Source organism: Anser brachyrhynchus (genome assembly GCF_964034855.1).
Source record: "Anser brachyrhynchus genome assembly, chromosome: 9".
Classification (NCBI taxonomy): Eukaryota; Metazoa; Chordata; class Aves; order Anseriformes; family Anatidae; genus Anser; species Anser brachyrhynchus.
Window position 1 is genome coordinate 14,669,403 of NC_137703.1, and position 25,512 is coordinate 14,694,914.

The window sequence follows — 25,512 nt, forward strand, 5'->3', positions numbered from 1 at the left end:
ACTGAAATGCTCATCTACTTGTCTTGGGAATGTGGCCTCAAAACAACGAGAAAACATGGAGTGGGGAGTTATTTTCATTTAGAAATAAAAAAAATAATAAAACAACAAAAGCAACAAAACAGTATTTTGAAGTCATTCATTTCATTATTGTGGCTTATGAGGGAGCCAGTAATAGAGCTGTGGCAAATGGTTTGCATCTCTCTTGTTTGGCAAGAAGTTTTATTTTGGACTCTTTATTTTTCCTTTTTCTTCCCCTAGCTCTGCCTTTTTGATATTGAGGTCTGCAACTGTGTTCATGGACTGCAGTGCATTATTTCACTGACCCTTCTTTCTCCAGGGTCACCTAGTCAGCAGGAGTTAAAGAGGTCACACAACAGGAGATTGATTTGAGGTTCAAAGTGTTTCAGAATGCTTCTGAAGACAAAAAAAAAAAAAAAGGTGCTTCAAAGCATGCACTATAGGATGCTGATGTTATGTTTCACCCTTGATTTGGCAAATTATGAGCTCAGAGACTTCAGCTGGATTCATTGCTTGTATTGTAGCATGTCCTATGTGTTCCATTCCACCCCATATATTTCCTGCGTCATCTGCCAGAACAACTTCTACTCATCTTCTGAACAATTCATTAATGATTTTAAAAAACAAATACAACAGTCCATGCTAAATTGACTCTGATTTTTCTCTCTGTTAGGATTCATTTGTAATGAATTTTTAAATGAATTTTTAATGAGATTTTTTTATTTTGCATTAAAAGGAGTAAATGCGTATTTTCATCATGTTCCAGTGAGGCTTCCATGGGTGTACATCATCACCTTGATTTAAAGAAAAAAATTTTTTTTTGCTTGACTGCTTTCAAAACATCTCCTAGAAAGGATGTTTGGACTGTGAGTAATATTGTCCTTTCTGAGGAATGTGGTGTCTTCTAAGGCTGTATTTCCTCAAAGACTCAGTTGCATTTAAAGTAGCCTTTCAGATCAACACTTGATTTCAGGTTCATCTAAGTTGCTCCTGTTTTGTCAGGTAGAAGTGAAACAGTTTAATGCCACCTAATCTGGGGACTACCAGCGTTACAGCTCTTGCATCAGGAAACTCACCTGGTCCAAAGGGGAATGAGGTGGTACCGTGAAGCCTCCCTGACCTTCCTTTCTCATACCTTTGGGTGGATGTGCAGAGGCTTGGAGTAACTGTTGCATGTGCTGGTTCATCTGGACCTACTTCTGGACTTGCTTTTTTTTAACAAAAGCAGTGGAAAAAATGTGTAATAATATGTGCTGGTAAATAGTGTACATGCTCAATTGCCGTGAAGGCTGTATATAATTCCCTATACATGATGAATTTTCACTAATATTGCTTAGTTGTTAGATTAAGCAATAATAAACAGTAATTTCTGTACTTTGCCATGGGGGCGTAACCTTTAACTTGTTAAACTTGTGTGCAACTAAGCTTATTCCCCACTAACATCCTTGTCCTCCAATTGTTCTGTGTCATAATAAGTATTTTTGAAGGATTAGAGAAACATAATGGTCTCCTGGGGGTCAGTGACTATCTGTGGAGGTTTCTGTTTTAATTAAAAGTCCTGCCTCATCTCAAAATCCTTTGAAGTCTGAGGTTTGTTAAAACCAACCTACTTAGTTTTAGGCAACCCTAGGTTGCCTAAAAATACCAGGAACAAGCTGGGTGCACAAGGCTGCATGGGGTGCTGTTCTGTTGTGCAGTCCCAAAGCTGTCTGTGTAAGCATGAATACTGACTATGTTAGGTGGCTGTGCCATTGCCACCAAAACTGCAGGTAAAGGCGGTGTGTATGTGCATGAAAGCAAGACATTAGCTTGGCTGTGAGCTCATGGGGCCATAGCTTGCTACTAGTTAGCTGTCTTCGATCACATTCTTATTAAAGTCTGTCCTTGCAGACATAGGCAAAAAGATGTGATAGGAAACCTAGTATTAACACAAAATGATTAGTTTAAATGGGCAGGAAGGATTAAGATGTTTAAGCTTTCCATGCCAGGTATTAAAAGCCCTCAGCTAAGTACAAATCAAGATCACTACTCAAATGCACATGCAGAAAGACGTACTTGGCGTTTGGAAAGTGCAGTTCATAGATTGCTTCAAAAAGAAGGGTACGTAGATTGTGTGTGCACTAATTGGACATAGCTCCCTGTTCTTGGAAGTGTCATTGAGGTTCTTTTCAGTGATCTTGAGAAAAATCATAGCATAAACAAGTTTAGAGGAGGTAAAACTGTCTGTATGTGATTATTGAATTAAAAAAAAAACACTATATGGGAATAAAAGGCTCAGCTGTAGCAATAAGACTCAGTCTAATCCGTGGAACAGGTGCCACCCCAAGACTGCTGGAGCTGCTTCTGTTTTGTGACTTCTGTTCATGTCTTTCAGCCGACTTACCGTTACGTTCTCTTGCACTGGAGCACACTGCAGCTGTAAGGCTCATGGAAGTAACAATGGAGTCCAGCCCTGCTCAGCACTCTGTTCTGAAGTGGTCACTTCAGAGGTCATCTAAAAAAATTTACCCCTGCAGCGTTCAAGCCTAACATCAGCTTACATTGTGAAGTGGTTGCAAGGGAGAAGTTACAGCAGGATGCTGAAGGCAGGAGCGTGGTCCAAGGGCAAGGCACACTGAGCTCCAGGCCTGCAGCAGAGGGACCTGCTTATGTGGTTCATTTGCAGATTTTGTTGTGTGACCTCACAATGTAAAGAGCAGTGTCAATTCTGGAGCTTTCATTTGAACCAACAAAGATGTGGCTCAAATGGTGCATGGGCAAGAGCCACTCTAAGCAGTCCCTGAGCTGAGCAGAGCTGCATGGTAACTTGAGGTCACTGCTCATACATGCTGCTCAAGGCAAAACCGTACCCTGCATGCCCAAAAGAAGCTTTGACAGTAAACCTTTTAAGAGAGTTTATTACAATCAGACAGCGTTACTAATATCTTGAAAACAGTGGATTTGAAATGTGGCACTCTTATCAGCCTTAAAAGCATGAATAAATTAAAAATATGCAGAAACCCTCTGTACTGAAACTTGTTGATTGGATCTACTCTCTTTGGAAAGAGCAAAATATTTTTTTGGCCTATTCTGAGCTTCACCGCAATTCCTATTTCATGCTAGTTTAATGCTGCTACTCTCAATAGTCTGAATTCAGGGGTTTGGTCAAGCTTTATCCTACATATATGTGGTCACAGTTGGTGGTATAATGCTCACCTGTGTTTGTGCTGCTTTTCCTGGCTCACATAAGAGCATGCATAGGACAGCTAGGACTTCCACTTAGTCCCCAAGTACTGCTTGACCATGATCTCTGTGGCACTGGAGGAATTCTTTAAAGTTATTCTATGTGGGACAACTTATGCATCTCTTAGGCATCCACCTGTGGTGGTCTGCTGTAGATAACTGCTCTGGTCTGGAGAGTTTAGCTTTCTGATGGAAAAACATTACAGTTCCAAGGGTTAAATAAAGAAATGTCACAACTTTTCAGGGCTGTGACTTGACACGTAATCAGAATTATTTAAAAATCCACAAATTAGTAACAGCCAGATAATTAGTAATGACTTACATAAATAAATCATTCTTGATGTCTCTGGAATCACGAATATAAATGAGCATGAGCACTTCTGTGTCGGTTCCTGAGACTCTGCCTGGCCAAATACAGGGTTTTCCTAAGCAAAGACAGGGACTGCAGCCTGCAGTTCTGCTTCCACTCAGGCACTGCCTTTCCTTTTCTCAGTGCTTGTTTTTGAGAAAGGCAACTTGATTGAAAATACCTTGCAGCTGTAATAATAATAAAAGATGGTGATGATTTCTGTTTTTTTGTGGGAACATAGTGCCAATACAGGGAAGAGGAGGATCATTCTGACCTCTTGTCAGAACACTTCTCTATTCTTACACTTTACACTTCTAGTAGGCCATTCACTGATGTGCAGTGGCACCAGTGCTTTAACTTTGCAACTGACTGTGACCCAGTTCCTCCTTCATGCCAAGCAAAGCAGGGGCAGTTTGGGAGTTTCTGAATGCATCTTGCCTAAGTGCAAGCTGTATGCAGGTAAGGGCAGAAGTAATTTCTTCTGGTTACTTTCCAGCCTTTACATATGACAGAGGTTTATTCACATCACCTTCACTTGCGTGGTTCACTGTGCTGTGTGGAATATTGATCCTTTTCCTCAGTCTGGCAGCAGTGGGGAATGGAAGCTTCCCTCCACCTCCTTCCTGCTGTAATTGGCAGGGAGGTTAACTGAACTGATTGATACTGACTGTCTTCAGTCATACTCCTGTTTCTAGAGTCCTGGAGAACTGAAGCATCCTCTGCAGTAGGATGCTCCTGGACTCTTTGCCTACTGTAGAAAGTTCTAGTCTAGCTTGAGGGCTTTTAAGGCAGATCTCCCCCCACCTCGACTCTATTGGTTTAGGCATCTCTGTAGTCAAGTCACCCTTTTCCAAGTGGGATCAACTACAGTGTGTTGCTTGGGACTGTAGTCAGTTGGGTTTTGAATATCTCCAGGATATCCTGGAGATATTCAAAAACTCCATACCCTCTCTTGGCAACTTGTAGGCTGTGACCACCATTACAGTAAAATTTTGTTTAAGTAGAACTAACAGTATTTCAGTAAGTCGTGGTCAACACTGAGCAGTCTGGCTTTATTGTCTTACCACCCCATCAGATTTTTATACAAATGAAGATTCCCCCGAGCCTTCTCTTCTCCAGGTTGAACAATCCCAGCTTGATCAGCCTCTCCTTCTGTGTCAGATGCCGTAATCATCTCTGTGGCCATTTGCTGGATCCACTCCAGTATGTCTGTATTTTCCTTAGAGTCTCAATTGCATTGGTTGTCAGCTGACTTCTGGCTGAGTTTTTCAGGTCTTGACTACCTTAATGGTCATCCTTCTCCATCTGTGTAGCAGAGCAACTGGTGTCATATCATTGGCTTTATCTGGCCAAGTGCTGTCTTTGACAGAGGAGGTAGGTAGGTTAAATTTCCTGAAAACAAAGCAGAAGCAAATCTTTACTGCCGCAGTTCTGAGAGCCAGTTTGCTGACTCTGGATTGCCAGAGGCATCCCAACTTGCTTCCTATTTATCAGGTGAGGGTATAGTTGGAGAAGAAGCTTTATGAAGACAAGATAGGTCAGAGCTGCTTAACTGCAGCAGATCTTGTAGCTGATGGTTCATTGGTGACACATACCTGTACAGACAGCATTTGACACTTAAAGCTCTATATTAGTGTTTACTTTTGTAGCCTTTGAATTGCATGGCGGAGGTGTTTGTTTTTTTTTGTGTCCTCCTGCTGCACAGTTCTACACTTGCTAAGTGTACCAGTGGGAATTGGGAGAACTAACAGCTGGTCAGTGCTGTTTCTACTTTTCTTAGAGTAATGCAGGATACTAGCTGTATCATGGCCTAAGGCATAGTGTGCATGTGAAAAGGATCTGGTTGCACAAATAGTTTATGCAGAGCTGAAGGCCTATCTGAATTATCTCCAGAAAGCACTGAGGCAATGTGCTCTCCCACCAAGCCGTGTATGTGGTTTCTGTGCTATATACACTGAGATTCATTGAGCCTCTCTATTTATAGCACTTAATAAGTAGCAAGTCATGGCACAGAAGGGACCTACCACATTGGACACAACAGCATATTGTTTTACTGCTGCAGTACTGGAATGATTAATCCCAGAAACCTATGTTAGAGGCCAGTGTATTTGTTATAATGAGTATTTATGAGTAAATGCCATGGATAGCCCCGCTTACATACAGCATCCCTTGGTTGTGAATGTCATCCCTTGTTGCCCAGTCTGTGGGACACAAAGGATGTGTACACAATTGATCTAGCAATTGTTCTTGTGCAATTAAAAGCATTGCTAAAGGAACAGTTAAATAGGGCTTCCACCTGTAAACTGACTGAAACTGCTTGCTCCTTGTCTAAGCACCTGAGATAGTGAGACTTCAGCAAGTTTTTAGGAGAGACTCTGGAAGTAGACAAAACTGCTGGGGGGGGGGGGGGGGGGGCACGGGTTTTGGTAATTACTAGCTTCATGTGCTCCCCTGTGGCAGGCAGGCACCTTAGCTTAATTCTTACTCTGTTTCCCCTGCTACAAAGTCTAAGGGATAAGCTTGTGTGAGTTGCTAAGCACTGTCTGTTAGATAATCAAAAGGAAAACAGAGCTGGGCCATAGACCAAAAACATTGCTCTGAGTACCTTACTAGGGCCATAGTGAGAGCTCCGACTGATGCAGGTTGGAATTTCCTCGCACCACATGCAGCGCTGAGCCAGGATCTCGGAGCCACATGACCTGGGGTGTCTTAGAGGACTGTCGGAGTTGAACAGTAGCTCTGTGTATCCACTCACTATTTTAAGTGGATTTATATTAAAAGCCCAAGCAATTCACACATTGCGGCTCTAGTTGTGCTGGAGTTACATTTACTACTTAGGTGCCTGCAGTACAGCAAGAAGAGTAAGGTGCTCTTGTTTTGTCTTACAGTTAATTACGCTAGGGCAGCAGCTGGTGAGGAGTAGCTCAGGTCAGGTCCTGCATTGTATTGGGGTTTCTTCAATGGCTGGTGTTGTTGGTGGTGCTCTGCAGGAGGCCCTACTGCTGTGTGAGCCTTGCTTGGCTTCAGGAAGGAGGAAAACTGGCAAGTCCTTCTAATGTGACTGAAGAAGTCAGTTCTTTGCTTCTGCCAGAGTTTTCTGCCTTCAAGGCAGAGATGGTGAAATGGAACAAGTGCATGAGCCTCAGCTCTTTCAAACTGAGAATGGGAAACAAACCTCCTTTCATCAGCAGTTGTATTTCAAAGGGTATTCAATTCAGTCTTCTCGGAGTGTTTGTCTGTGGTTGTAAGGAAGGAATTGGGTCTAAATGCAGTGCAGCCAAACGCCCTTTAGTCATGTTTCTTTTTTCTCTGTTTGCTGGAGTCAAATGTCTATATTTGGCACATCTTAGGCTGTTGTCATGGAAATGGTTCTATTGACACATCCATAGCAGTGCAGCTCTGTTTGGTACAGAGAGATTGGAAGGAAGATGGTCGAGAAAGGAAGAGGTCTGTTCTAAGGATTCAGACATTCAAAATATTTGTTCTTCAGCTTGTTAGTTCCAATTGGAAGGCATATACCTGCTGGATTAGTTGTTTTGAGCCAATATAGAAAGAATTATGTAGAACAATACCCAACATTTGAGCTTTAATATAGAGCATTACTGAACATTATGCTAGACAGGACCCCAAGGAAAAATAGCGACCTCCTTGTAGCTAGTGTGTTATTGGCTGACAGCACTGCAGAGCAGTAACATCTCTGCTCAGTCTTTTTACCTGTATTTTTAGTTTAGATGAGATCTTGCCTACAAAGAGAGAATGCCCTTAGCGTTCTGAAAAATGGGAGTACCCTTTTATCTCATTCTTTGTGCTCACCGTTTAAACATTGTAGCTGGAAACTTCAGGGACATTAGTCAGATGTTTCTCCCTTTACACATGGAGAAGAGTAATATTTGAAGTATAAATGAAGGCTAACTTAGAGGGTAGAAGTCATTAATTTTGGCAGTCAGATTTCTTGCCTAGTGTGCTTTCTGCAGCTGCCGGGTCGCCCTGCACTTCCCCCAAGACAGAAGGTCAGTTGTGAGAAGGGGAAGGAATAGAAGAATGAGTTCTGGATGTATTTACCTCATATCAACAGAAATACTGTGAAAATACTGTGATACACAGGGAGCTCCTCGGGGAGCTTAAAGACACGAAGAATCAGAAGACAGGAAACTTTAGAAGCAGTGAGAGAAGCTGCATCCTGTGTTTCAGGACTGCGCTCTGCAGGGGTCTGTCCTCTAGTGCCTGGATTTGTGGGAGGAGTTCTTCCCCCTTCCTGTGCATCTTGAATGTGGTAGGAGGACGTTTCAGTGTTTTTAATCAGATTTCTTATTTTCCCCCTCGGTTAAGCATACAGAGGCTTGTACATGCTCAGTAAAAGCCGTGTTGTTTCGCATGCAGTCAGGTGTGTATCCATCATATGCCAGATACAGACTCCACAAATCATCACAGTCAGACTGCAAATATAAGAAAAGCCTTTTCTTGTTCTGTGTCAAAATCTTTACTTATCATGATGACCCCTATGGATTGATAGAATGCAAGTAAAAGTAGTTCCTATCCCTGTATGACAACAGTTCCGTGCGCTCCAGATACCCCCTGTAAGAAACTTGGGACAGGACTAGTACGGGAACCAGCCCCAGCTGTGTTCCCAACCACTTTTAAGTGTTTTAATAGCTTTCATCCTTTCAGATTTCAGGAGTGTTTATTCATTAATTGATTTCCTAGCTAGTGAAATACCTGCTCTCTCATGAGCAATCTCTAATAATTAGATGGGTAAAAGGTATTTGTAATTAAATTTCCCAGAACTTAAGTCTTCAAATTTTGCATTGCACCCATTTCTGAAAGGGAAGTGTGTATTTGATTTAAAAAAAAAAAAGGCGAATTGTTGTTTTGCTTAAGGTTTTGGTGCAGATAGCCTGTTTCCTGGTGATTTTATTGCCTGTGTGTGCATGAAGGGAATCAGATGGGATTTTAAGTTTGTGTAGAAATTTGCAAGATAAAGAAGAATGCTTTAATATTTTACCTGCTTATGTCTGTGCCAGTTGTTCTGCCTGAGAAGGCTGCTGCTTCCTTAAGGGTTCTGTGGGTCGTATCATGGACTGGTCACTGTAAATACTGGTAGCTTAGGGTTATGAAACCCATGGTATTGCTGGTGTTCAAACAAGAATATCAACAGCAACCTGGAACTTACTGCTTATCTTGATAAAGCCAAAAACTGAAAAATATTCTATGAACTCGGTCCTTGATTGTCATGCCAAATGAAATGAAAGATGGCCAACACTTTGTCTATATAATCCAGGGGTTATTAGATAAATTGCTGATTAAATTCTCCTTTGTTTTATAGGAAGATGTCTTTCTTGATCAGAGATAGCACATCTGTATTGCTGCCCTGGGCACAGATGACAAGAATTTTTTTTTTTTGGCTTTTGGCTGCAGGGTATGGTTATGGTTGAATAATAGAATGAACGAAATATGAAATGAAGTCTAATCAGAACAAGTTCCCAGGCAGTTTTAACATGTTAGAAATTGGGGAAGACATGGAGAAGAAATATTTTCCTTTAAAAAGTGACTTTCGTATATGTTTTCCAGTTGCTTGGAGCAAAGGATCTTCTGCAGATGCTCACGACTTGATGAAGTAATCTTTCCAGATCAAACAAAAAAAAAAAACCCTCATCTAGGGAAAAAGGGAGAGTTGATTGCTTCAGTTAATTTCTCTGGTGAACTTTGTCTATCTTGCAATGGTAATGTAGAACCTTTATTTGCTTTTGATGCAACCACCTCTGAGGCAAATGCTAAATGACTATTTAAGTATGCTCACTGTCTTCATAGCCCAGTGGAAAAGTTGGAAGAAATCGTTGGGAATTTGGACATGTGTTCTGTTGAGCTGTATATTGACCGTGGTAGAAAGTGAAGGCAGTTTGCAAACTGACCTTTTTAAACATAATAAAGGTATGGAACTGCTGTCCTTACCTGGCTGCTTTCAGTGGAAACAGATAGAAATCTCTCCAGACGCTGCAGTGGAAAATTTGATAGAGTGCAGAAGCAGAAAATGACAAATGCAAAAATGTCCTCGTTCCTGTTGTAGGACGCCAACTTGGCTAATGCAGTAAGTTCAACTCTGTTATTTTGCAGTGTGAAGCATTTCACATACAAGCTAGTTAGCCTGGCCAAAACTTTCTCAATTGCACATTGCAGCTCTTGCCAGTTTCAAACAGACAATGCTTCCCCCCTGTTACTTAGTGGATCCAGTTTCTCTGTTAGTATTTGATGGCTGCAGTTATGGTAGGTGGCACCTTTGAGTTATTCAGAAACACTTTTATCAGCCAGAATTTAAGGGTTGGAAGGCCTATTCAGGAGGAGCAAGTTAAAACTTCATAATCACATTCACCTAGGCAACTAGTTATGGATAAAACAGCGAAGTATTTTATTGGCTTGCTTTGTTTGCCCCCAACCACCTGGCATCTGAATAATTAACTGATGTGATCTGTGGAGCCCATGACTTTTGTGATATTGGTCAGGGAATAGGATTTAGTGGCTGATTAGGTATTTCTGATTGAGAAATCAGATATGCAGCAGACTATAATAGAAATACCAAAGCCCAGTTCCTCAGGTGTATCCCTGAAATTTTCAGGCAGGTGACTTCATAGCTGTTTTTAGCTTTTGTGAAGTAACATGTCCAGGATATCTGTCAGCATCGTGTTCATCCCCTACACTATCCATAAGATCTACTTCCTTATTTGTGTTCCTACCTTTTCTGCTTGCAGAGTCAGTCACCAGTCTGCCTATTGTGGATTCACAGGTTCGTACAGTCACCGTGGATGTCTTCTTTCTTCAGCTCTTCTCAATCATGCAGATTTCCTCTTCCTGTCATCCGTACGTGGTCAGCTCCATGCCCCTCTCTTTACTTCCCAAAACTTCTCCACTATCACCTTCCCATTGCTGAGTCAATCTCATGTGCTCCTAATACAATCTATCATTTGGGTTTGATTAGTTAGAATTAAGATCACGCTTTCCAATGGGTCTTACTCCTCTTGTATTTCTCTGAACTGAAGTCAATTCCTGCAAGAAAGAATAGTAGAGGTGCTGATGCAGGCGAGAAGATGCTATCTTAATGAAACAGTTTCCAAAACAGTTGCATGGTATAAAGTCACATAGAAAATTAAAAGCTTTTTTGTCTGAGATATTAGCTCTGACTAACTGAATCTTGCCCTGCTCAACTCTTAAAATTAAAATCTAAAATAGTGATTATTTCCATCAGGTATGTCATTCACATTCAGAGGTCCTCATATTCTGATAGATGATTCTGTTATTGATGGATTAAAGAAATCTTAACGGTCTCTTCCAACCTAGATGATTTTGTGAAATTAGTTTCCCTCCTTCTGCAGCCGAGTATAGTTGTAGATAAGTAACAATTGTGATACATAAGACGTAACTTGGGAATGCCTGTCTTCCTCCTGTGTGTACTTTCTTATCCGTGCAATAAAATTTTGTATAAAACTGCATTAAACTATCCGTGCTAGTCTTTAACATCTAACTTTGAATCTAATTTTAATGATTTTGCCCTTACGAAGACTTGCATAGACTGAATTAACTACACATAAATTAAAATCCATTCAATTGTTTCATGTAGGGGTCTCCTGTTATGGGGCTTCAAGGGTATGCATTTGAAATTGTTGACTTGCTTGGTGAACTAGTAATTAGCAACATGTATCAGAGAAATGAATTATCTGCATTTGAGTGTGCAGACGTGAAGACTTTCTGTGGTATCAACAGGAAATACCAATGGTTTACAGTGGGCAGCTTCTCATTATAATGCAAATAAGCATGAGTTAAATGGTTGGTGATAGACGAAGCTTTTAATGGAAATATAAGGACAGAGGCAAGCATACAGAAGAAAAATTTCAAGTAGAGCACTTAGTGCTAGAGAGAAGTATTCTACAATATTAATTAGGCAATGCCTTTAGCATAGTTTTTGTCTGCGTGCATTTAAGAATTTTGTAATAAATAGACTTGAAGACCAGTCAGGATATTTGCAGTTAATGCTAATTTATGATTTAGAACAATCATACCTCTGATTTGTGATAGTTGTTGCTTGGGAGACTGGATAAAGTAACAACAAAACAAGGCAAGCATGAGATTTATGCTATACTGCATGGGTTTTGTGATTAAGATTGGAATACCTCTCAGTCAGTGGACCTTTCTGGTAATATCTGGTGCCTCTGGTTAGGAGCTGATATACTCACTGTCAGGCTGGTTGTAATTCCGACAGACTCACAGGCAGAAAAACACTTAACCTCTGGCACTGCTTTTGCAGAAAGGAATTCAAGGAGTGTTAGGTAACCCTTTCAGATACGTTTTCATGCTTGATGTGGCAATAAATACAGAAGCTACCATACATTGCTCTAAGTTCCTGAGGAGGACTGTGCTTTATTTCTATTGACGCATTTTTTTCTATGCCAGATGAAGTCTGTAACTCATTTCTAAAATGAAGCATTTATTTGTGGATGTGGGATTATTGGAGTGATAGCAGGAAATAGGTTGATAGCTCAGGAAATCAGTTCTGTCCATATGTCTCATATGCATGTGCTGGACTTCCAAAATACTGAAAAATACTGATTTTTGTTCTTGGGCTTTTCTTTGGCTGCATAGTGAAGGCTTTTAATCTTGTGGTTAATGTTTTTTCCTCAATGTTTCCATTTAGCCCTTGTAAATCAAGGAAGTAGATATTCATTAGGTTTTCATGTATGAACACTTGCCAGAAGGACAACATCGATCCGCCCCTGGAGGCATGAGGCAGTGAATAGATGCCATCCATTGAAACGATTCCTAAACTAGGTCACAAAGACAACCATTTACCGTGGCAAATCCTCTGGTACTTACTGGCAGCTGGCTGTTCATGAAGGCCTTGAGCTAGCTGGCTTAGGAACTTGGGTGGAATCAAGTTGTACAAATCTGGGCTCTAATCCCCGTTTGCCTCAGTGTTCTCATCTGTGGTTTAGCAGTATTAGGTACTGTATGTACCAAGGCAGAGCTCTTGGTCATTGATGCTGAAAGAGATTGGAGACACTATTTTATTTTCTATGCATTGGCTTCCAGAAGTTCTGTGCTATCTGGAGAGCAAAAGAATCCAGGCACTCTGGGTAGCGATGGATCTGCATCGGGTTTAGTCTGTTCAGAAAGGAGGTTCTGCAACTCTTAATGGTTGTGTTGTGTGGCCTTGGTTGGTGGGATTCGTAAACTGCCTTGGTTTGGGTAACCTTTCTTGTAGCACCATTAACAGAATTAGGGCTGTTAATTGCTTAGTGGAGCCCATGTCTGGAGCGAAATCAATTTCTTCGTTGAAGAAGGACATGGGATGCATTGCCATATGAGTAATACTCACCTTAGATGGATCTGTTTTCTGGGAGACAAAGGAACTCCTGTTTGTGTTCATACTCTTATTTTGTTTGATCTGCTGGACAGTCCAGGCTTAGCTGTAGGATGAGAGAGAGCTGAAAAGTTCCTGTAAAGGGCACTCGGTCTTTCTTAAATGCGCACCAGAACCTTTGTTGCGAATGTGTTGTTTTTTGTCTATGCAAAACCAGCAATGTTTGAAGCCTTTTTTTTTTAAACAGTTGTCAGTTGAACTTTAGAATGATTCTGTACAGTTTTGCTTTCAGAGAAATAGGAGTATTTAATGATACGCTTATTTTCTGAGGAACTGAATTTAGAGCATCTCTAAAAATCTTAGCTTGACACCAAAATGGAGTACAGAACAGGGAGAATCGGGCTATCATTCCTAAAACCATATCAGAGATGAAAAAAGCTGAAAGAGTTAACTCCTAACCCAGTGTGACAGCTTGTTTTTTTATTTTATTTTATTAATGTTGTCTTTAGAAACTAAGACATACTTGCTTAAGTTTATTCACTTTTTGAGACTGATTTATCTTCTGAGTGTGGCCCTACTATTTTTCTTTAGTGCTATGGAATTTGATTATACTAACAATGAAAGAAAAATCCAGTGGGATGATCTAGAGACAGTCATAATTTATGGAGGGAGGAAACCCAGTGAGAAATCTTATTCTGGTTCTCAGTAATAGAAGGAAACTATTCAGTTCCTTTTATCCAGATATTATGGCAGACAGAACTCCAGACTTAGCTGCAACAGTTGCAGAAAACAGAGTTGGCACCTGGGAAGCTAATTTACTACTTGGCTCTGAAAAAGGAGGAGACTGGGAATCTTTATGCAAAGCATATTTGGGAGGAAATAACTGTGTAATAAAGAAAAAAATCAGGTAGCCCAAAACCTGAACTAACTGAACACTTTTGGAAAAATACTACAGACCCAAATGCATTGTTTTAAGATTTCAATAACTGTATTATAAATCCAAGGCTCTTACTTTGAACAAATTTTTATTACTGCGTACAAAAGCAACATAGTCCAAGCTGACAAATACCATTTCTCTTTCCTCCACTTCTTGGAAGAAACTGTTCACTATGAAAGGACATTTTTTTTTGTTACATGCCGCTGTACTGTGATCTGTGATGTGTAAGGGCACAAGAACATGAGAAGTTCAAGACCTAGTTTGTACATTACAGAGGGAGTTGCTTTAAATTTAGAAACTGGACAAGCTGTGTAAACTTCTCCTGCATTTTTGGTTATTTGGTTGGATTGTACAAAATGTGTTCAGAACTTCATCCTCCTCACATATTCTTGGCTCCATCTGGGAGTAGTGGAACATGCAGTTAGGTCCCAGCTGTGCTGAACACAATCACCAATATAAGGTAAAGGTTGAGTTCCAAAATCAAATGGCTTTCGGGGGGGACAAGATTCTTCTGTTTGTCTTTTACACGATAGTCTCTGTCTTTGTGTCTCAGACACCATGTAGTAGTATGTTTCAGGATAGAAGAAAATATTTCTCTGTCTTAGGTCAGTGATAAGCTAGTTTTTGTTCCTAACTGTGACAGCTAACTGGAAGGAGAAGAAAGTGTTATAGCTGATTTTAGGTTAATGTGCTATCTTCGCTGATTGCATTTTTGCAATCAAAGAGCCTAAGCGTAAAACATTGATATGTTAGAGCATTCTGACATTACCAGTGACCAAAATTAACAGAAACCTGATGTGAATTAAGATTGCAGGAATTCAGTGTTTGTAACTGGTTTTGCAGCAAGTCTTCAAAGCACTGTTAAAAAAAGGTAGTGCCAAAATTAGGGGTAGCAATAAAGACTTGGAATATGATCATCAGTTGAAAAAAAAAAATAGTGGATTTCACAGTGTCTAATAGATAAGAATCAGCAACATATCACCTTCCTATGGCTTTGTTTGGTCTATAAAGCTAACAGGAAAAGGGAATAATATCTTTTAATCAAAATATAGTTCTGATCAAATGTGCTCGCCATACCTTTCAATAAGAATGGTTCCTTCCTTACAATCATCTTTCCACTCTTAATTGAAAAATGCAGCTAAAGGCTTTAATCCAGCTGCAAAGATAAAGCTCTTCCTAACAGGAAGAGCAAGATTTTTTTTTCTTTTTTCTCCTCTCTGATTGTACTGTGGGGTCGAATTTAGGTCTGGCACCATTTATGGAAGAGTTCAGTTGAGTTAGCTTCTCAGGTAGACAAGAGAACTTTATTTAGCTGTGACATGCAGAGCATGCTCATTGTCTCAGCCCTATCGTCAGGAACAAGCGTCCACATCATGATAAACACAAACGGATGTTTCTTAATACCTACTCCAGAGCCTGACAACAATTCATCAAATCATCCCTAGAGATTCTTTCCTAAATAGGAACTTTCCTAAATAGGAACTTGAACTGTGAGCTCCTGTACACAGCTCAGATAGCCTCTGCCTTTGCTCCACCTTCTCTACAGACAGATGAACACTTTAAAGGGTTTGGCAGCATATTTATGTTTCTCTAGTGCTTACTTCCCATCAGAGCTGAAGGTGCTATCTGAGGACATGCCCTTGCTAACCTTGAAATGAAGTGATCACAGCCGGAACGAACATGAATTAATTCCTTTTACTTCTAAGTGTTCTTCTGTATGACTTCCCTTTGTCTGCAGCTAGGCTGAAGCTTGCTGGCCCTTTGTTTCCTGTCTCATCTTTTTCCTTTTCATCTAGATTCACCCTCTTATTTTTAGGTATTTAGGTCTTGATTTGTGAAAGAGGAAAAAAGGAATCTCTGATGAAAGAGGTGTAGGTGTGACCATGCATTTAAAGAGAAAGAAAAAGTGAAGTATTTTGTAACATGAATATTTGCTGCAGGGGAACAGGTTGTTCAGTGACACAGACTGCTCATGGTTTTATTGTGAACCACAATGAAGTTCACACCCAGGGGAGCTACATGTAGGCAATAGCAACAGCCCTGCTAGGGAAGGCTGCTTTTTTTTTTTTTCCCCCAAGAGATTTTTCTACATGAATAAATTCAGTTTGCACAATGGAGTGAGGAATACCTCTTTCTTTAGCTGACCTCTTTTTGGCTTCTCAGCTTCTTTCACTGTCTAATAGCCAGAGACAAGCTCTATCTGAAATTCCCACAGTTCTTTGCCCCTTCCATTCTCTGACCATCTAGAAATCACTTGCTATTTCTGGAGTAGTGCTGGGAAAAAGTAATCTGGGAAGTTTTACAGTAAGAGAGTGCATTTCAAACAGCATCACTACATCTGGAAGATGAAGTATACCTGTGTATGGACTGAAATTACTGAAGTCCTTTCCCATATCCAGAGTAATAACTAGAGAGCAGAAGTAATGTTGGCAAGACAATAAAACCAAGATATTCTCAGGTTTATGGCTCTTTTACTGCAATTCTGGGATAGAATTGGGAACCCTATCATTTCTAGAAGATCTGTATTTATCTTGTCACTATATGTATTTAAGCAATGTAGCTGCAGAATAACTAATTTAACGTATGCTGTGTTTTTTTCTTAATATCCATAAAAGTGCTAGAATGCGCATCTCAGACAAAACAACCAGCCATTGTGATCTGGATTCTGATTCCTGCACTAATTCCTGAAGCGTTTCATGGTTGTGCCTGATCTCTTTAAATAATGAGGGTGAAGAGGGAGATGGTAGAGCCATGTTGTAGCCCCCTTCTCTTCCATTTTTCCCCTTTATTTTTTTTGGAGAAGTAAAGAACACAGAGGAGGAAGAATGTGGTATTTAGAACCATACCTAATTTTCTGAGCATTCTGTAAAGGCTTAATTTTGTTGCTTTGTGCCATCAGAACTGTTGGTTTTTTTTCCCCTCACAAAGGTTTGGTATGTAGTTGATCATGTTTGAGCCCACTTTCCAAGACCAATTCATTGGCACATTTCAGGTGCAATGAAGAAAATTACATTAACTTGCTTAGTAAGCATGTTATTTAATAGTGCCATTAAAACTGGGGAGCAGCCTTTTATTGTAGCATTTTCCATGGGATTATTAAACACGTACAAGATATATCAGTTCTGCATACCTGAAGCATCAGAGGACCCTCAGTGTTTCAAAAACATTACTCTTGAATGAGTTTCAAAACTCATTCCTCTTGAGTCATTTATTACTTCTTTTTTTTTTTTTTTACTTTATTTTTTTAGAATACACACCTTGGGCTCTTCTCTTGCACTGTTGCAATCTACAATGTTGATCTGCAGCCAGAATATTTTCCATCCAGTTCTAGGTGACAGGTGGCTTTTCTAGAGAATTTCTTGAATAAAATGTGTTTCAACTCAAGTTCAACAATGTGTATCTAAACCCAGGCAGCAGACTTCTGCTCCAAGCTGATCAGCAAGTATGATAGAAATTTATATTGCTGTTTAACATGTTTTCCTTTGGATTTGCTGTGAGGTAAATGCAAGGAATTAATTCTCAGAAAGACTTAGATCAAAATTGTTGGGTTTATTTTTATTACTTTGTGGAAATTGCACATAGAATGTAGGTCATAATTTCACAGCGATAAAAATGGATCAAATATCTTTTTGAAACACTGAGGGTCCCTTGATGCTTCAGGTATGCAGAACTGATATATCCTGTACGTGTTTAATATACATGCCTATCATGGGATCTGCACCAATCATGCACAGAAAGTGTACGGGTTTGTAAGTAGATCTGGATTTATGATTGGAAGACCTAACTCGGTGTGGTTCATAACCAACACACTTGATGGCCTCAGGGGAAGTCTGTGATGCACAAGGAATGTGGGTTTTCTGCCAAATATTATAAAATGTGAAGCTGACAGCTCTGTTCCACATAGCACAGTCTAAAAGGATGCACAGACATCTTTTATGTGATTCTGGTGTCCTTGTTTTGAGCAAAAAGAGAAGATAAACTAGGAAGTGCAGTAGCAAAGGTGGCTCAAGTTTTCTGTTATAAATGTAAACTTTTATCTTGCCTTATATTACTTTTACTAAAAAAGAAACAAAAAAAAAGGCAACTTTGGAGTCTTTGTATACGAGTTTCATAGCTCCCATCCCTTACCTAACTCTTACTGTATTTAGTCAGAACTAATGTGTGAATCGTAATCTAGGTGTTCCTGCTCCAGCAGGGAGATTGGACTAGATGATCTTTCAAGGTCCCTTCCAATCCTTAACATTCTGTGATTCTGTGTGATTCTGTAATCTAGCTGTGGATCTAGTCACATTGTTAATCAGAGTGAAGTTTTGGAGTTACACAGTACTTTATCACCAAGTGTTGGCAAAATTGCCATTAATATCACAGCCTCTTGTAGAACAAGGATTTTATACTTCCTTGCAAATTCTCCTCTACTAGACAAAAAGAGGGCTTGATGGCATATGATGGGTTTTCAGTGGTAAACGAAATGGAGTGAGATTTCAGGTGGCTGTTGTGGGCTGTTCAAGCCATTGATGACTTTCAACTAAAATAGTTCTTAGAAACACTGTGGCTAAAATCACTCTCGCTTGTCTTGGAAGAGAGGTTGCTGGGGAATGACTTTCAGGTCTGTCCAGATTTTTGTGAACTTTGAGTGCTGGATCTTCTGGTGACTGTTGAAACAGCACAGTTTTCCAGAAGGCCTGTTCTGTGAAACCGAGTTTGGATCTGCTAACCATCTTTCAGCAAGGTCATCCTTCTAGCGGTGCAAGCACTTTTGCTCACAGTTGTCTCAAACACCATTAGCAATTCCAGTAAGAGTCTGGATTCTGAACAGGCCAATTTAGCGCTGCTTTTTGGTAAAGTATGTGTACTTATATCCTTCTCTCTGTCCCCAACAGAATCATCATAAGCCTGTATGTCAAGTGTTTTTCCTGCACACGTCACTAATAATGTGCTTCCAGAAGCTGTCTGCACATCCCTTGTTTGCCTGTCAGACGCTACTGGGAATTTGTGGAGTGTGAGCTTCCTTTGGGACAGACCTTCAGGCTGAGTGCTAATTAGCACTGCAGAAAAGGGAAGTCTGAGGGGAGCTGCTCAGGAGGAGGCTATAGAACTAGGCGGTTTTGTTGTTGTTGTTGAACAAATTTTCCATTTTCTAGTACTGTTAGTAAAGAGAAATCATGCTTGTACAAATGGCTGCTGCGACATTGTTAGCTGTGATGCCTGTACTCAACCTCAGACAAATCCACATTGCTGGTAGTGGTGTCTGAGCCCCTGCAGCATGTTAATAAATCTGAGGGTGGGCATGGAAAGTGTTCCGCCTGTACAGGCCAAAAGATGGGAAAGGTCTGAAGTTGAGTTTGATTCTTTTACACTAGAGAATAGACCAACTTCATTAGCTCGTTCCCACACAATAGCCATGATTCTGTAGTCCTGCTTTGCCGGTTTTGGTCCCTCTCTGAGGTTAAAAGTTAGCTTAAACTTCTTCAAACTGTCATTGTGGCAGCTCTCCCACACTTGTGCCTGCAGCACACCAACCAGTCCTTGCTAACTGGTGAACAGTTCACTTGGAGTGTGAAATGCTATTCCATGCTGATCTCTTTTGCCAGGTGATACATGGGTACAAAAAGCTGTCAGTTAGAAGTTCTGCATCATTACTTGTGCTGGCTTGATGGCATTTCTGCATGTCATTCCAGTAGTATACTACCCTGAATCTCTTTGAAAGACTATACAACAGCTGACCAGAGGAAGGGAAGGGAAATCCCCCTTCTGTTTCAGAATATCTGTGTTGATGGTCTTACTTTATGTCAGGAGACTTGCTAGTTCCCTAAATCTGAAAACTTCTTAACAACATTTCAGCCAAATATGAGCACCTGTTATTGTTATTATTTTTTAAAGGCATTGAAAGTAGGAGATGATGTCAAACTCTACAAGACAGTATAAAGTCTTACCTCTTGAAAACAGCTATGAAGATCAGGACTCTTAAGAGCTTTTTCCCTGTGTCTGTTTAAACTTCTAAATACAAATGAAAGATTTTTTTTTTTTTAAAGATACCAGCAGATAGTAGTCAAAAGGCAAATCATAATGTGAAAGCAAGTCCTGTGCCAGACACCAAATTCAGGCCTCACACTTTTAAGAAGTCACAGATACTTTGCCCTGCAAAGGGGAGCTAGACATGGTTTGGCACAGAGTAGCTGGATTACATTTGTTCCTGAACTAATCAATAATTTTTATGCTATATGAGCAAGTCAGGCTTTGGTTTACTGTTCTGATAATGACATGCCTTTGCTTCGTGAATTAGGGATCCAGTCTGAAATGTGCTCATTTCAGCAAGGGTAGGATAAAACCCCACATAGCATCTCCTGTAGGTTAATATCACTGCAATAGTTAGTGGGAAGAGAAATTCCTATTACTTTGAATCATTTGTGAATCCATTTTATTTTATCTTCTTCTAGATAGTGGTATCCAAGATATCCAGAGGGAACAATTTAGTAGTTTTTCTGCAATTAATATGAGCATTTTGTGCAAATAAAATGCCCCTAATCTGAGAGCAGGTTGGCAAATAAGCAGGAAGAGCAGGTTGGTCAGCAGGCAGGAATGAATACCAAATATTTTTCTTGCTGCCTGCCATATTTTTGGAAACCAATTGGAAGCCAAAAACGTTCATTGGAAATGTTCATTAAAGTGGTCCCCAAAGTGGATTAGTCAGCTAGTTCTCAAAAAACACTGACTATTCTTTTCTGTTGTGCTGTTGGCCTCCTTGCATCACTATTAATTATGAAACTTAGCTCTTTAGCAGACTGCTAATTAAATTGGGCTGCAGTGATACAGACAAGTATTGTACCTCTTTCTATTCTCTGCCAAGATAGTCATATATCCTGGGGATGTCACAAGGAAAAGCCAGCCAGTCTGCCAGTTTCCCTTCCTCTAGGGATGACATGTCACATTTCATTTGACTACCTGTCTATTACAGTGAATCTCTCCCTTCTCTGTAATTTTAGAATTGTTTATCTAATCCTTTTTCAAGGCAAGAGTTCAGCTTGACAGTGCCTTTTTGACTTGGTTTGAGGGCTTTTAAGCAGTCAACTATGATTCATTTCTATCCTGAAGGTGGTGTGTGTTGGCTGTAGTGCGGAAACTCAGGACAAGGACAAGAAGTTACTAATAGTAGCATCTCTATAATTGTAAATACTGTCCAAGTTCTATAAATCTGCTGAATTCTGACCATCTCCTTTTGTGAAAGTCACTTAAGCTACAAGTGCCTTACAGCACTTCACTCTGGTCAGACTGTGAGTGTTTTCTCTGACTTCCCTGTGGGGAGGTGATCGTTGCTTCGCTGTATCACCTGGTTAGTTTTCTGTTCTTTGCTAACATAGGATGATGATGGAAGCTACGTTTTGTTCTGTAATTTTACTATGATTTTCTGATGACAAAAGGAGGCTGAAGATAATAGCGACAAAAGTGCGTTTTTGTGTCATCTCACTGAAGATAGTCAGCTAATGCATAGTGTGTTAGGGCTTACACCCTGTTGTACAGCTCTTCTGTGCCTTGATATCTTTCAGTTTGAAAGTCTCTTCCATGTTCCTTGCTGGCCAATTACTAGCAAGCTATAGCATGATACTTGTATTCTACCACTTCTTCAAACTTTTTTCTGTATGAACAAGATTAATTGAACAGAAGACATCAATTTTGCTCAAAAAGAGTAAGGCTTTCGTTCTGTGTGATACGTGGCTGCTATACCCTGCTTCTCCACACCAGCGGGAGACTGTTCTGGAGAAAGGAGAAAACAAATGCAATGTCAGAGCAAGCAGTGAGTTAACTTTAGTTTCCCTCTTTCTGAGTATTGAATTCCAAAGCCTTATTAAACAGAAAGTGCAACTCCATTACATTTTTGCTAGCTATGCTATTCAAGTATTGATCAAAACCTGCCTTAACTTTCACCAGTTTACCCAAATAGCTAATATGTTGTTATCTCTGAGATAATAATCTGTTAACGAGACTTTTCATGTTCTATTGTTTTGATGTAAATATATTCTTCCAGGAGTTTAAAGCCCATCTAGCAAGCTTTATGGGTGGGATTTTACAGTTGAAGAATACCAGGGGTGCTGTGCGCATGTAACCTTAGTCCACATTTCAATTTTAAACAGATCAGAGCCTTTTCTGTTGTCAGTGGTATTCACCCGTTACAACTGTGTCATATTTACTATTAGTGTATAGGAAGCATGTATATTGATTTTGGGTTTTGTTAAAAGTTAACTGTAAACGTAATTCAGTCTTTTCTGTCACAGATTCCTTATTTTAGTTTTCTGTAATACTTTTCTTTCAAATTGGAAGACAGTATTTAGTGGGATTTTCTTTGTGTTTTTTTTTTTCTTGGGTTTTTGTTGTTTTATTTTTTAAATTATTTTCTTGTTTGGTTTTCAGCTTCTGGTACGGGTGTTATTTATTTCAGTTTGGCAAGGAACTACCAAGCAAGATTGTTATAAACAGCTGATCAGACACAGGAATTCTTCATAGTATGAAGTCATGATCACAGCACTTTAATTTATGCATTTCTGTTAGAAGACTTAGTGAGATAAGTGCTATTGAAACTAGATGTTGTGTGAACTAAAAATGGTATGAATTAAAATCCTCTGTTAAACTAAATGGTCTTAAAATAAGAAGACAAGACAACTATATAACTGCATCTAGAGAAATTCATACCTTCACTGAGTTTATTATACTGCGATCACAAGGTTAGCCAGTGCTGTGCACACATGTACATATGAATAAAGAACAAGCTGACTGACAAAAATTCAACATACAGTTTGCAGTTCAATAAATTCAGAATTGCCAGCCTAAAAAGCTGTGAACATGACTGCAAATTTTTTGGAAAAAAAAAAAATCGACCTGCAAATAAAGGGACTGATTAATCGTGGCTATGTAGCATACCTGAAGGAAGTAATTACTTTCAAACAGGTTTCAAGGTGTTGTGTTTTTTTTCAGGCATAATTCTGTTTTGGCTTCCTCCTGTGGAGAATTCAGTGGATGCTATTCAAATAGGGAGGTGTTAGCTCCATTGAAAAATAGGTCAGTGTTTCCATTTCAGTCTTTATCAGGAAGCTATCATTGATGCTGTGTACAGCAGAAAGGATCCCAGCCACAAAACCTCCTTACACTTACTGCTTATGGGAATTTTTTGCAAAACAGCTTCTCAGCAGCCTTGTTCCATGTTGCGAGTCCGTTCATGAGCATAGCAAAGTGATTCTGGCAAACAGGTAACAATTTTCCTGAGGCAGGAAGGGAAGCAAAAAGTTGTTTCACAGGACAAATGTAAAGATTCTTGGAGGGATTTTTTCTTTGGCATCAGTGTTTGCCATACCTATTGAAGGGGTCGAAAACAGGTCTTCTCACCAGCGTCTCCTAACTGTATCTTTGTAAGTTTATAAGTTCAATTGCAACAGTAGAAATTCTAGTTAGATAAATTAAGATTTTTTAACAATTCTGTCATCTTGCTGCCTGCTGCTTTCGCATTAGTTGGGGAAGAAAGGTGACTAACTATGGACACTGAATCTGTAGTGGCCACTTCTGTGTGTGTCTGGCTTTCCTGCTCACTTCTGTCCCGTTTGTTGGTGGAGTGGCAGAGTAGTGTCTGTTGCCAACTGGCTGCAACTGTCCACTCAAAGTCTGGGGATCGTGGTTTGTTTGGTCATGTACAGCTTCAAAACTCAGCACAACGCAGATTTCTTACTCAATGGTATACTATGGTGGATAGAAAGATGAGCATGCTCTTGGCCCAACAACGCATAACGCAACACTTGAGGTGCAGTGGCCCAAATCTAAGCTTCAGCTTTCTGTTTTATTTATATCTTAAATTCCTTACCTAGTGTTTGTGTTTCTCCCTAAAAACTATCACCTTCAGTTTTGCACTTCTGAACTGGTTACTTCACAGGTATGTGAAGCTCCACTCTTCAGCTGTGACTATGTTCTGTCTGTACACTTTTTAGAGCTGTATTTGGACAGGCTTTAGCCTGCACACATCCATGTTGGGTGTGTTTGGTTAGCTCTTTGACATGCTACAGATGGTCTCTTTATCGTTCTGTTATCTAGCTGCTTATCAGTCATGCTCTCAAACTCCAAGCCTTGTTTCAGTTGCACAGCTGCATAATTAGTCTTCATTGTTGCTGTGCCTGCATAGCATTGCTTCAGCCCACAAGTGGGAGTCCTGTGACAGCCCACACATGTTTCTTTTTGCCACCCACACAGAATCTGAGGAGGTGGAAAGTGAGCAAGCTACGCCTGTTCTGTAGTTTGGGAAAAGTCCTTTTTTTTTTTTTTCTTTTTTTCCCCTCCTGGATTCTGCTCTGCTCACTTGAATAGGCTCTGATCTTCAGCCAGGAGCCTTACAGCAAAAGACCACCTACCAGAAAGAGGTGACCTCAAGCAGAAGTCTTCAGGGAAAGTTGGGAAAGCCTAGCATTAGGGATGAGGCAATGGAATTGGGACTGACAGGGGAGGTCAATGGAAGATTGCAGCTCCTTCACCTTCTTGCCCTCATTCTTTATAAAGTGGAAGATGAGTGGAACTGATTAGTTTCTTTGAAGGAAGCAAGAAAACTCCTGGGTTTGAATCAAACCAAGAAATGGCTGTAGCAGAACTGGCTTGAAAAAAATTTTGTAGCATGTGAAAAGCTGAAAGAGATGTCTTATTTGTCTATTCAGACAAATATTGTAGCCTGAGGCATTTGAAAGGATAGAGCTGTACAAGCAAGAGTTATATCCCTTCTTGTACCTCATTCTTGGATGAGTGAAGAGATCCACAAAAAGACAATTTGATCAATTCCATTTAGTTTGGAGAAGCAAAATGACAATAGGATCTTATTTCTTTCATCTCTGTTGAATTCTAAGGTAAGTTTCTTCAGAGGAATTATGTGGTCATGGCACTTTAACGATTTAGCATTGTATGTGGAGTTAGAACTACTAGTTCTAAAGAAGCTGGAGCCATAACCTGGCATATTGAGCTATCCACAGTTGTCTAGTTTTGTGAACCTTTCCTGTACACAGTCCAATAACCTTGATTGCTAGGGGATTTTATGCCCCTCTTCCTTATGGGTGCCAAGGCAGGGATCTGAATGTCTTGAATGCATTCAGAAAGGTAGCCCAAGGTACAGCTGAGCTTGTTAGGGCACTCTGGGACTCCCCCGCGCTTTTTCCTGCATGTGTGTTGTGAGCACCCTGGCGGGTGTGTGAAACGGTCTGTAACATGCAGCAGAGCAGGGCCGTTCTCCTTACAGGCAGTAGTGCTGGGCACGGGTGTCTGACTTGGGTGCTTTGTTGGTTTGTGTTTTCCCGGTAGTAATGACTGGTCATTAATTTGTCATCTTTAGTTTATATTAACAGAAAATACAGGACCATCAGGCTCTAGCTGAGTCACCGACTTGTAGTCTCAAATAAGCCAGTGACTTATTAAATAACCTAAAACAACCTTTTTCTGTTGCAGGAAACTCTGATCTGGGGTGCCTCTAACTTATTTCCAGCAGTGTCTCTAAATCACCTACATTTTCCTGCTGCTCCATGACGTTGTGTCTTAGAGTTCCTCCTGCAACCGAAAAATGGCTTCCCAGTCTTAAATTTCCTTACAGAAAGTTTGTCATGTTTGTCCTTGTGCCAGGACAATTGT

At 40.2% G+C, this 25,512-nt stretch overlaps 1 protein-coding gene across 10 annotated transcripts in view; it reads left to right on the forward strand.

Annotated features, from left to right (window-relative positions):
• ARHGEF4 (Rho guanine nucleotide exchange factor 4) overlaps positions 1-25,512 on the forward strand; it is a 213,396-nt gene that overhangs the window by 121,467 nt on the left and 66,417 nt on the right. The window contains exon 1 of one of the 10 annotated variants that reach the window (XM_080604831.1): positions 6,062-10,367. The exons of the other annotated variants lie outside the window; for them this stretch is intronic. Within the exon in view, the coding sequence (XP_080460957.1) occupies positions 10,241-10,367 (127 nt within the window). The 5' untranslated portion in view covers positions 6,062-10,240. Of the gene's footprint in view, positions 1-6,061; positions 10,368-25,512 lie in introns of those variants that run through there. 10 annotated transcript variants of the gene reach the window in all.